Below are 13,618 nucleotides of genomic sequence, written 5' to 3' on the forward strand. Positions count from 1 at the left end.
AGATAGATAATACTGTTCACTAAACAGTACAGTCTGAAAATGAAGGCGATATGCTGACATATGGAAACAAACTCCCACAGGAAATAAAGGAACATTAATCAGTTTCAAAACATCCTGTCATATCATGATCATATGACATCTGATAATCGGTAGCGTTGAGGATGATATAGTAATGAACTAAAAAAAAAAAAAGATTATTGTTTGTGATATCATACTTGATGACTCCTGGTAATGTCACAATGTAACAATCTGCAGAGATCCACAGGGACTGTGTTCCACTAAACATTGCACAAGAGACTGTGGAGTAAATGTGTTGAGCGGCAGCCAAACCTCTTTATTTGTCAAAAGGAACCTAAAAAGTGAAAACAATTCAAAAGCAGCGACTGACCCTCAATAGCCTGAATTCTGGACAACTGCAAACCTCAAAACAATGTCAAGATGACCTGTCTACTAGCCTATATTTTTATTATTTTTACTGGTTCCCAAAATAAGCAAGTGTCGTATGATTTTTGAAAGAATGAGTCTTATGAACCAACCAGGTCAAAAAGACTCTCAAACTCACAAGTTGTCTGGTTTTCAATAAGTCGGATCAATTCTTCACTGAATGAACTCACTGAATAGATGTACTGCCATTCAAAAGTTTTGAAAGAAGTCTCTTTTGCTCACCAAGGCTGCATCTATTTGACATAACAGTAATAAAATGTAAAAGATCCTTCAGAAATCACTATAATATGCTGATTTGGTGCTCAGGAAACATTTCTTATTATTATCAATGTTGAAAACAAGATCAAAACAAAAGTGTTTACTGTCACTTTTGATCAGTTTAATGCATTTTTGCTGATTTTTTGTTTTTTATTTCCTTAAAAAGATCTTACGGTCTGTTACAGGAAACACTGGATAAGGGTCACACTAGCCAGCTGACCAGTCAAGAAAATTACACAAGACAACAATTTCTGTTCCAAAATTCCTGAAACTGTGCTTGTTCTTGAGGGTTTAACAGAGGATCAATGTAAAGTTTCTTCTGAGACAGATAAGAGACATGTAGAAACAGATAAAGTCACAAACACATGTACATGTACACGCCTCTCTCAACCTTCAGAATAAACTTTCTAGTATAGCTTTCTAGAAAACAAGCTGTCCTGGGATATCTGAAACCAACCATCGCAATCAAAACATAAAAAGTGAATGGATGTTTTTTTTGTTTTACTGACAGAGAGGCCTAGAACATGTGTTAGCACATGTGTTAACATCTAAATTAGCTTTGTTTAATGACATATTTAATGAGAGCACATTCCTCAAGTTCCTCAAAGTAACAACTGCATGTATACAGTTTTTACAAAAGTGTTTACCACTTTTGATGCTAGGGAACGATCGGACAGCGTAAAACAGCAGCATGTGAGAAACCACAGTGTTGTCGTCTTGTCAGCCCTACACATAACATTTAGTAACTTCAGCAAAAGAGGGAGGTCAAGAAAAAAATAAAAGAGAACTGGTGAAAGGAAAGATTAGGATAGAAAGGAAGTCTGTAGTGTTTATGTAATTGCTGAGTCAAATGTACTGTAAAATGTTGAAAGACTATTTAGAGAATCTCAGCAATACAGACCCTCACAGGACGTTTTTTTCTCAGTACTAATCCAAACACTAACCTACTGTGCCAATCTCTTTGAAAATAAAAAAATGATGCCTCGATCTACCTATACCTACAACTCAATTCACTGCCATTTCCAGGTGAAATGAACACTAGAGGCAGTAAAACACTAACATTATGATAACAGAAGCAGATTATCAGTTAATAAAGACACGTGGTTCTTTGCACAATATTATGTTATAACTTTTACCATTGTATTGTTTTGATGTAGTAAACTTGCTCTGTAACTCATCTGATACAGCACTATAATTGGGTATGAGTCCTGTGAAACGGTAAAAAAAGGAAAAAAAAAACACTTGTAGAAGCAAGCTAAAATTACACGACTGCCTTCAGGAAATGCATTTTTATCTCATGTTTGCTTTGTTATCGGTTACGTTTAGGGTAGGGTTTAATGTAGGTTATATGCTACATAACATTAACCTTTTAGTATCACTTATGTTATGTACAACAACCACTGAATTAAACAATGCCAAGTTTATCTGTTTTGGATGAAACTGAATGCACTTTTAACATCACTCACAGACCATTTCAATTTAAAAGTCTTGTGAAACATGCAAAAAGCAACGTAATACCATTGTGAAGACATTTTGCTGGGTTGGCCAATACCTATTCATGATTTTATGGTATTATGAAACAAATCAAACAAGGTTTTCTTATGGTACCTACAACTTTAATATCCTAAGGTGGTTTGATTTAGCAGTTATTTAAAAAAAAAAAAAATTACAGAAAGAAAAAGCAAGCGTGCAATAGATTAAAGTAAATAAACTACACTATATGGATAAAGCATGTGGACACCACCGCTTGTGCTTCTTAATCACAAAACCAGGCATTAATCCTGGTCCTTCCTAATGGCTTCCACTCTTATGGGAAGGTTTTCCACTATATGTTATATATATCATCAATGAGGTCAGGTACTGGTGATGGGGACAAGCTCATAGTCAGTGTTCCAATTAATACCAAAGATATTCTGAAAAAGAGGGTTTATTGTCCATATGAAAGTAAATGGGGTACAATGTTGTTTTGGAACACATTGACTTTCTGTACATCTTGTGTTCCACAGAAGAAAGAAAAGCCCAAAATTTGAAGACCAAAAAAGTGCATCCATCCATTATAAAGTAATCCACACGGCTCCAGGGGGTTAATAAAGGCCTTACAATTAAAATATCTAGCTTCCGGCAGACCAGCTTCCGTATTCAACTTACGAAAAAAGTGTAACGCCTCTCACCGTTCAAAATGCTTACGCTACGTCCAACGTCATTGTCGCACCAGTTATGCTTTTTTTCGTACAAAAACCCATTGATTCGCTTCAGAAGGCCTCTATTAACCCCCCACCAATCTTTTAATATAACTCCGATTTGATTCATCTGAAAGAAGAATGTCATATACACCTGCTTGAGGGTGAGTAAACCATGGGGTAATTTTCATTTTTGGGTGAACTATCCCTTAGATTTGTCATCACTGGAATTAAGAAGCCAAGACAGACCTAGTAATTAGAAGGGCATGTCCACATACTTGCGATGCATGTTTCAGCCCTCATATAAAAAAACAGCAAGTATACCATTATTAAAGACACCTAGATGTACTCCAAGGTAAATTAAAGTAATGTCACATTTAACATTAATTTGTAAAAACGATGCAAACATCAATGCAAGCTCACAATGTAAGAATTGCAAACGTTTTTTTATTTGTTGTCAACATTCAGAGAAAGATAGAAACTGAAAGAGAAAGAACAACAGAGAGTGAGTAACCGACCGTCAATCAGCGGCGACAACTTCCGTCATCGCTTTCTATTGTGTGATCAAATAGGAGTTTGTCCTTGTCAGTTAAAGTATTTACACACACACCCACACACACAAATGCCTTCAACAGAACTATTGTCCGAGAGAAAGAGATGGTGAATGTGTAGAAAGACCACATGAGAAACAGAGGAGAAGCAAAGAAGTGAGGGGGTGAAGAACCGCAAATGTGTGAACTATAAAGGGATACACCAAAATAGATTGATCCAAGCAGACTTTCCTAAAATATCCGCAATACTCCATTTGAACAGCATTAGAGTACAGAGCCTTGGCAAGTATTCTCACTGTCAACGGCTGAGAGCAGAGGTTACAGATTCATTACACAGGCTACTAATATTATATATAATATAATATAATATAATATAATATAATATAATATAATATAATATAATATAATATAATATAATATAATATAATATAATATAATATAATATAATATTAATATAATATAAATATTATATTTATATTATATTATATTATATTATATACACACACACACACACACACACACACACACACACACACACACACACACACACACACACACACAAACAAACAAAAACACAAACACTGTGTTCCAAATTATTATGCAAGTGATAATAATTTTTTTTGATAATAGGATTTTAGTTTGTTTGTTTGTTCTTTTTAGATAACTGGTATCAATCTCAGGTTTATTAAATAGTTTGCCAGTGTAAATGGAAACCCTACTTTAAAGAGGTTGTCCCACACTATTAAGAAAGTCACAGTTTTCATGCAATATGGGGAGGAAGAAAGATCTTTCTGAAGATGAAAAACATGAAATTATGCAATGTTATGCAAAAGGCATGAAAACAACTAATATTGTGTGACAACTGAATGGAGTTTATTGAACGATCATAAGATTTGTGAGTAATTTACAGCACAAGAGAATTCGGTCAGATAAAGGCTTATTAAGGAAAGTTTCTGTCAAAAATAATTATAAAATATTATAAGGATAGCTATAAAAAAGCCACTGTTGAGCAGCAAACAGGCATTTGAAGCTGGTGTCTCTGGAGTCTCAAGAACCTTTCCATGCAGGCTGGCCGTGTGTAAAATTGCATTTCAGCCACCTCTAACCAAAGCTCACAAAGAGAAACGTTTACAGTTGGAAATACATTTTCAAACAGTTTTATTGCTGTGGTGTTTTTTGCAGCATGGGATGCATTGTCCTGGATGAAAATCCTTTTATTTCAGTAGGCACTATCCTTATTTTTATACCATAGCAGTTATAAACTTCACATATCTTGCAGAAGTCCTTTTGACACTTTCGGAGACCCTAAAGGGACCTTCCGTCTCACTTCCCAATATTCCAGCCCAAATCATCACCTGCTAGCTCCTTGCTGACGTCTTGTTAGAACATGGTGGCCACTCACTAACCATTCAAAAAATCTATCCAACTAGACCGTCCATTGTAGGACGGCATTCGTCAGTGAATGAAACTACTTAAAAAAGTGAATTCATGAATTTCTGCACAACTGCCAGCCTGCATGGAGAGGTTTGATGATATGCTATGCAGATTTAGGGTGCTTTCACACCCGGGTTTGATTGACGTCAGAGTTTGGTTCGTCATTGTCGAACTTTGTCATAATTTATAAATAAAAGGCATTTTTCCTACCTTGATTTTAGCCCTCTGCTCTGAACGCTCTGTTTTAAGGGGCGTGTCCGCTGTGAGAGTTCCGTGTAAACACCCACTGCTGTGATAGACTAACGTCTTTCTATTTGAAATAGTATTACTCTGTCTTTTAGCACGTTTTTACTACAGCTCTTATGGTTAACTAATCTTGAAAAGTGTTACATTACATTTAGATCCATGGCATTATATTAAGATTGTGGCATGAAAGGTTGCAGTGATGAGCATTGTAGCTGATCACACACATGCTGAGCGCATGAAAGCAGCGATCTCATCATTGCAACTCAGTTTCTGTACACTAACAAATGCTTTCATCTTCACTAACAGTGCAAACGTGATATAGTTTAGAGATTCGTTGAATAAAACGGGAGTCACTGATAAACTCTCGCTGTTTGATTGACAGGTTCAGCGCGCGCTGCTCCAACGATTGCAAAGGGAGCTTTCTTTGGTCGCTTTCTTTATAGAATTTAATCACCGTTAAATAACAGATTATTTTCATCCTACTAAGAGAAACAACGCAAGTTGACGTTTAGTCACTGGTCTGATTTACTGACACACAGACAAAGAACATCTGACTGTACAGGAATCATTGCATTTCAGATCAAGCATTAGAATTACCACAGTTACTTACATGTTGCAATACTGTCGAGCCCAGGCACTGCACAATATTTTGTAATCCTCAAGTGTATTTATTGCTTGGTAGCTCGATCTGGTTTAACACTAGTCCTATGATACATGCGCAAATCGGTGGGCGGGGCTAAACAGGCAGCGATGAAGTAGGCGTTGATATTCTTCTGCAAAGGCGGTGCTTGCCTCCCTTTGACGTCATAGATCCCCGCTTTGAAAAACCTGTCGTTTGCTGGGCCTGGTGTCAATAAAAGCTTTTCTTTGACTAACAAGGAAGTTTTCAGCTCTGAAACTTAGAGGATATTCTTATAGTATGATGACCTCTTATATGTCAAAAGCTCAAGGAAAATGTGATTTCTCAGTTCATGACCCCTTTAATAAATATGACTGAATCAAGCTGACTATTTTGGGTTACAATCAAACAATTTTTTGTAGGTCAGATCTCCTTCATCAGTTTGGGGTGGGACTATCCGTTTGTTTAGGAAATCAGGAAACCTGTTTAAAAACAATAGTTACTTTTGCAATCCCATTTATTAATGCAAAAACAAACCAATTCTAGTTTTGAATTTAAGCGGTTTAATCCCTTGCTTAGAAATAGGTACAACAGCTTCTTTACTCACGACAATGAACCACATACCAACACATCCATTAAAACTGCAAGTAATGCACAATCTAATCAGATTTCGAAATCAGTCAAACAAGTGTTTTTCCAATTGTTTTACACAGCACTGTTCTCTCATTTCCCATTAGGATGCACCAGCCATGTCGTTCCTGGGAGCATAAGCAGTTTAGGACCAGGTCTTATTATCAGATACTCACAGTGGCTGTAGTGACCGTTCTCTCTGCCGTGACTCTGACCGTGAAGAGGCAACGCCGGCGTATGCCACATGACCGCGAGCACCACTTAACCAAACCTCACCGGGCACAGTATAGCACCTGTCCGAACATAGACTCGCTCCACTGATGGAACAGATGGGATATGAGCGAAACAGGACGGCCGTAGGGGGAGGATCCACGGGGAGGAGTCTGCTCGTTTATGGGATTACTCGGATTATCAAAGATTGAATCCAGCAAGAACCGTTTACTGCCACAAAGATCAGCCTCCCTCCAAGCTTTGACAAGACTCCTTCTGCACAGACCGGACAGAGGCTCAGGGTATCATTAAATCTATCAGCCCAGATGGGCCACCTGTTGCCAGCCCAGGGATGAAGTGTGCTTAAGTGTGTGTGAGATTCAAATAAAGAAGCAGATTTTAAGATTATATTTACAGTGAACATCTGAATATCAAATAAATTGTATAATTGACCATAATATAACAGTACTTCTATTAAAGCAGTAAAGTGACAATGACAGCACTTTCTTACACACACACACACACACACACACACACACACACACACACACACACACACACACACACACACACACACACACACACACACACACACACACACACACACACACACACACACACACACACACACACACACACACACACACACACACACACACACACACACACACACACACACACACACACACACACACACACACACACAGAAGCATAGTTCACAGCCAAGTCTGGCAGCCTCCTCTCACACACCTGCTTGTGTGTTTATTATCTAATGCACTTCTAACTCCAGACACTGTGTGCCATGCTAAACACAGTGCCATGAATCAACATTAGAACTGGACAGTTGAAAGACCAAGAAGAAAAATTAGCTTGGATATTATTCACACTACTGTCCAAAAGTTTTGTTTTATAGATAAATTAATACTTTTTTTATTCAGTAAGAACGCATTGATTTGATCAAAATTTACAGTAAAGACATAAACATTATTACAAAAATTGAGCATCCGCAAAAATATTAAGCAGCACAACTGATAATACGAAATGTTTCTTAAGCTATAAATTAGCATAATATTAGAATGATTTCTGAAGGATCATGTGCTGAAGACTGAAGTAATGGATGCTGTCATAATTATTTTAAATTGCAATAATATTTCACATTATTACAGTTTTTACTGTATTTTGATCAAATAAAATACAGCCTTGCCTTGCTATGTATAAGAGATTTCTATTGAAACATTAAATTATCTTACCGACCACAAACCTTTGAACTGTACTGTATTAATAAAAAAATAATAATCTAGAGACAAAGTAATATCATCATATAATGCAGTCAATGAATCAACTGCAACTTCATATTTACTGTATGAAATATCAGTGTCACATCAGCATCAAGTCAATTGTGGATTTTGAGCAAAATTAATTGCAAACTTTGAGAGATTTCAACAGAGATGCCTTGAAAGCATTGCAACAATGCAGAAGACTTTCTACTAAAGCCTACAATATATCAATAATGATGCCATTAGAGTTTCATTGAGACACACAGGCAGTAGAGAGCTGACATTATGACAGAATGCCTTCGGGGTAAATCTAAAAAAGTCTCGTTAATATGTCATCCTATAAAAGCAATGCCCCACATGGATCAGTCTGAATGAAAAGAGAGTTGAGATCACACAGAAGATTGACACAATTGGAGCTGCCTGTAGAGATATTAGGAGCCACATCACCAAAACAACAGTATTAGGTTCTCAATCTCCTTGCATTTTTCTTATTGCTAACAAAAACATCAGACACTGACATCACTCAAGTTACAATTTCTGATATTATTATTATATTATTATTTTTAATAAAAATCTGACCCAACTAGCAAGACCCATGTCAAAAAAGGTTAAAAAAAATATATTTATTAAACCTAACAACATTTTTATCATCTTCCATCTTAAATACGCCTTAGCTTCAGAATAATTAAGAGGATATGCATGTGTACACAACACTACCATTCAAAAGATTTTTAGTTTTTTTAATTAATACTTTTATTTAGCAAGGATGCATTAAATTGATCAAAAGTGGCAGTAAAGATGCACTTATGTATCAGCCGTCGTTATTTGATTTTTTTAACAATTTAAAACCATCATCTGCATATTGGCTATAGCATAAAAAAGGCATATCAAACTGTTTATTAATTAACTATATGAATGCACTGAGTTGTAATGTCTTTCTATTTGTTAATGAAATGTGTAATGTTTTATTAAAATAATTTGCTGATGCAGCAATAAACTAGTTAGCATTCCTTAATGCATGTGTTTTTGAACTTTGCTAAGTTAAAACATGATCAAAACAGTCGTCTACTGTAATGACACAAGTTCAAATAATTGAGCAAGTGACAAATATTGGTATTGGAATTGGCCAATAGTTGTTTGTTTAAGGGTTAGTTCTTGCCTGGTCCTATCAGACTCTCATACATTTCATTTGTATAGAGAGTCTGGCCACTCTCCATTGACAAGCGTTAACTTCCTTGAAGGCGGGTACTCTGTTGAAGTTCAAAACTATTGGATCTGCCCAGAGCCACTCTGGATCTGCCATAACCAAATCGCTAATGTTTGGTCGTGACGCACGTCATCTCAAACTAGCGCACGACATCAATGTCATCGTTCTCAGCCACTCCCTCTGTTCGCTGATTGGACCGGTTAAAATTTGACCGGAGAAAACCAGAGAATGTACCGCAATCCCAGACGGAGTACTGAAGGAAAATGAAAATTGAGCGGAAGTACGTAGGAGGGTGGAGCCAGGCTAGGTTAGTTCACCCAAAAAAGAAAATTCTGTCATCATTTACTCACCTTCATGTTATTGCAAACCCGTAAGACTTTTCGTTCTTCTTCTGAACATAAATGAAGATATTTTTACTTAAATCAGAGCGATTTCTTTCCCTCTATTGACAGCTATGCAAATAGCACTTTGACACTTCAAAAAGTAAAACTAATCCATATGAATTGAGTGGTTTAGTCCAAATTTTCTGAAGGGACATGATTGTTTTATACGCTGAACAGATTTAATTTATCCTTGTATTCACATATAAACATTCATCAAAGCACACATCAGTTATGATAAACGGAAGCTCAGGCATGCTTGCTTGACGTGTGAGAACCAATAGGCTCATTCTCGTGTGTTAAGAACCAATGAGATTTGTTCTAGCGTGTCAAGCATGTTTGGGTGAGCTTCTGTTTATGTTTGCTGATCAATGTTTATATGTGAATAAAAGCTTAAATTCAATCTGCGCATAAAAAGCAATTGTGTCTCTTTAACTAAACCACATTTGGATTCGTTTTACCATCTCTTTTTGAACTGTTTTGAAGCGTGTAAGTGGTAGTTTCGAAGCTGTCAATGAAGAGTACAGAGCTGGCTCAGATTTTTGCAACAATATATTAATTTGTGATCCGAGGAGGAACGAAAGTCTTATGGGTTTGCAATGACATTAAGGTGAGTAAATGATGACAGAATGTTCTGTTTTGGGTGAACGAACCTAGCCTGGCTCCGCCCTCCTACGTACTTCAGCTCAATCTTCCTTTTCCTTCAGTCCACTGTCTGGGATTGCGGTATATATATTGTCTGGTTTTCTCCGGTCATTTAATCGGTCCAATCAGCGAACAGAGGGAGTGGCTGAGAACGATGATGTTGATGTCGTGCGGCAGTTTGAGATGACATGCGTCACGACCAAACGTTAGCGATTGGTTATGGCAGATCCTGTGTGGCTCTGGGTAGATCCAATAGTTTTGAACTTCAACAGAGTACCCGCCTTCAAGGAAGTTAACGCTTGTCAATGGAGAGTGGCCAGACTCTCTGTACAAATGAAATGTACGAGAGTCTGGTAGGACCAGGCTAGAACTAACCCTTCAAAATCAGCATCAGTATCTGCCCAAAAAAAAACCTATGTTGACTTTTGTCAACATTGATAATACTATGAAATGCTTCTTGAGCAGTGAGCCCCAAATGCAATCATTTTTAATACTTTTAATTTGTTCAACTGTTTTACTGTATTTTTTGATCACATAAATGCAGCCTTGATGAGCATAAGAGACTTCTCCTCAAAAAATCTTACAGCCTGCAAGCTATGTTGACAAGCATGTGAACATACTTGACACTGTGACACACTGTGATGTAAGGGTCCATGTCTTACATTTCAAAGCAGCATGTCCTAGGAAGCACTCAGGGTGCGAACATGTCCGGCGATCAAAATAGATTTCCACCCCTGACCCAGTCTACTTTACCCCAGACTTACATTACTCCAGCATGTTTATATATCCATCCAGGAGCTAATAAGAGCTGAGGGCCAAAATAGTATCTCTGTTAGTTCATTTATCTATAGCAGTTATAGCAGCACCACCGGTCTGAAGGTTATGACTGTGCATATGAATTGTCAAACTGCTCCTAAAAAGGACTAATCTTAATAATCATCCAATTTTAATTCAGCTGGTCATGATCTCAAAATCAAATGACTAACAGGATAATTTGCATAAAGAACACACTCCAATACATTCTTTTCTCAAGGATTGCATATCCTCTGTTTTTCCCCAAAGCCTTTCCCAAAAGCTGGGCTTTTCTGACTCTCCTGAAAGTGATGGTAAAGGCAAGGCTGCACAGTGAGTCACATGTTGAAAGCCTTAAGTCCATAGGAAAACTACAGAAACCGCTGTGAGTAGTTTGAAAGCATGTGTACAGCTGACAAATAACAAAGGTTTCTGAGCCACTCCTGCTTGACGACTGTAACACACGTGTCCTTTCTGTTTTCTCATCTAAGCGTCTTTGGACTTGCAGAGTGGGTTCACATTGTTAAAGGTGGAGGAATGTTGTCAGCTATAAACAATTCTCTGAAAGTCTACAGCAACAGAAAAAAAAAAGCTGAGAGTGAAGGCACAGACGGCTTCATTAACATCAAAAATTCCTATAGAGAGCATGTTGCTACCAACGCCAAGGTCATGGGTTCCATTCCCCGGGAATGCATGAACCAATATAATATAAACCCTGAATGCATGTTCTTTGGATAGAAGCGTCTGCCAAATGTATAAATGCAAATGTAATTAAAAAGCAATTGAATGTATATAGCTGTTCACTACAAAAATGTGGTTAACGGTGATTAATTTAACCTTGTTAACCTGGATCAAAGTTCAGAGCCTGCAGTGTGTCTGTCTAGCTAAGCAACACAAATAACCTCAACATCATAATGGCTCATCATGACTGCATCATATATTTACAGCATTTTAGTCTATATTTATTCATCATTATTAGTTCCCATTCTTATTGCATCATGCATGCATGAATACGGTTCTCTGTTATTCACAAGAAACGTTACACACTTATTAAGACAGCATACTATACTTGTGTTTGTTCACAAGAACTCTGTAAACACTTTTAGAAAAAACATGGTATTCTTCGTTGAAAATATGTACCTTACCTCGAAAGCATGTACATTAGGCTGAATTCTTGCTCTGCTGGAAAATCCAGCTTAACCCTGTACAGCTGTGTTTTGGAACATGGAAGATGGTTTCAAGCTGGCCATTAGCTGGTATAAGCTGGTAGATCATCTTGGAGCTGCCTGCTGGTCAAACCAGCTTAAGATGGTCAAACTCTTTTTAACATGATAGCGACCATACTTAGGCAACTAATGACCAGCTAATAACCAGAGTGGACAAACTAGAAACCTCCTACAATGTTACAAAACACAACAGTGTGCTAATGTATCCTGGTGACGTTTTTAAATCTGAATAAATAATGAAGCATTTGGTAAATTCATTACAACTTGACATGAACATGTCAAGTAAGTTGAAATAACAGCGTCGTGCACTTTCATTCGGTGTGTCAAACTGGCGATTTTTATTTGATTCGCCACTTATGATTTACACTCAACACTGTATAGGCTAACATTAGAACGTGCCTTTGACTTTGTCTAAAATAACATGTCATTCGCATTCAGGCGTGCTTTGAGAGCGATCGATTACATATGCAATTAAAATGCCAACCATGCCTGTAAACCACGGCGTGATCACCTGACCAATGGCAATTCACGCGGGCTGATACTACTATAATAATCTGTCTGAAGTTCACCAGCGAAGTTGTTTTAAAGTATTGACGGCACGCGCGCTTGTGACAAACAGCACGGGCAACTGCGCAAAGATGACACAGAAGAGCAGCAACAGGAAATGGAGAGACACGGAGACTTACGGATATGTAAATATCTGTTGTGAGTATCCATTCCGAGTCTGTTTACTGTCGGGTCTTGTCCTGGAGCCGCGCGGCACCCCTCTCAATTCCTCTGCCCGGCCCGAGTGAACTGAAATCTGCGGCGCGACTGGCTGGCTCGGGGCCCCGCTCAGGGGGAGGCTGGGAGGAGGGGTTTCACAAACGACAACAATCAGATAAGACACAGGCAGATGACTTCAACACGTGTATACAACAGTTTGTGCAAAATAACATTTCAACAGTATAACCATGACTAATTACAATTTAGAAAACATAATTTTATTAAATATATTGCAACTGGCATTTGCATTTATGTATCTGACAGATGTTTTTTTATGCAAAGCAACGTGCAACTCGTTTAAAGTATACATATTTTAAGTTCATGCATTTCCTGGGAATTGTACCAAAGACCTTGGTTTCAGTGACTACTGAACCAATCAACCATCAGTAGCAACAGTACCAAGCTGGACATTGTAAAATGTCTTGTCAGGAAACTTAAAAATGTTATTTAATATGACTTGACTACATTTAGTTACACCAGCAAAAGTAATTTCAAAGAATCAGGACTGTGTTTCCCAAAAGTATAAGGCTTAGATAGATGCTAATAGTTAGGCTTGCGATGCTTTTGCGAAACAGACCAGATCATGTATAAATGCCTACCTGAGGTAAGAACTTAACAATTTTCTTTTTTTACGGTGTGTCAAAAGGAATAGCATAATTTCAGCCAGGCAAAGGGTAGAATTTAAGAAATGATTAACCCAATCTCAAGAGAAAACGTAACTATTTTATGAGATGGCAATTTCATATGAATTTGT

General features: G+C 37.5%; 1 protein-coding gene across 2 annotated transcripts in view; it reads right to left on the reverse strand.

Moving 5' to 3' along the window:
* Positions 1-12,931, reverse strand: part of rxrgb (retinoid X receptor, gamma b) — a gene marked incomplete at its 5' end in the record, with an annotated part of 42,500 nt that extends 29,569 nt beyond the window's left edge. Inside the window, one exon of one of the 2 annotated variants that reach the window (XM_079832001.1) lies at positions 12,786-12,931. In XM_079832001.1, the coding sequence (XP_079688127.1) occupies positions 12,786-12,816 (31 nt within the window). Of the gene's footprint in view, positions 1-6,538; positions 6,609-12,785 lie in introns of those variants that run through there. The other variant, XM_079832002.1, reaches the window with a different exon arrangement.
* Positions 12,932-13,618: the final 687 nt, after the last annotated feature.

Source organism: Gobio gobio (assembly GCF_949357685.1).
Source record: "Gobio gobio genome assembly, chromosome: 12".
Classification (NCBI taxonomy): domain Eukaryota; kingdom Metazoa; phylum Chordata; class Actinopteri; order Cypriniformes; family Gobionidae; genus Gobio; species Gobio gobio.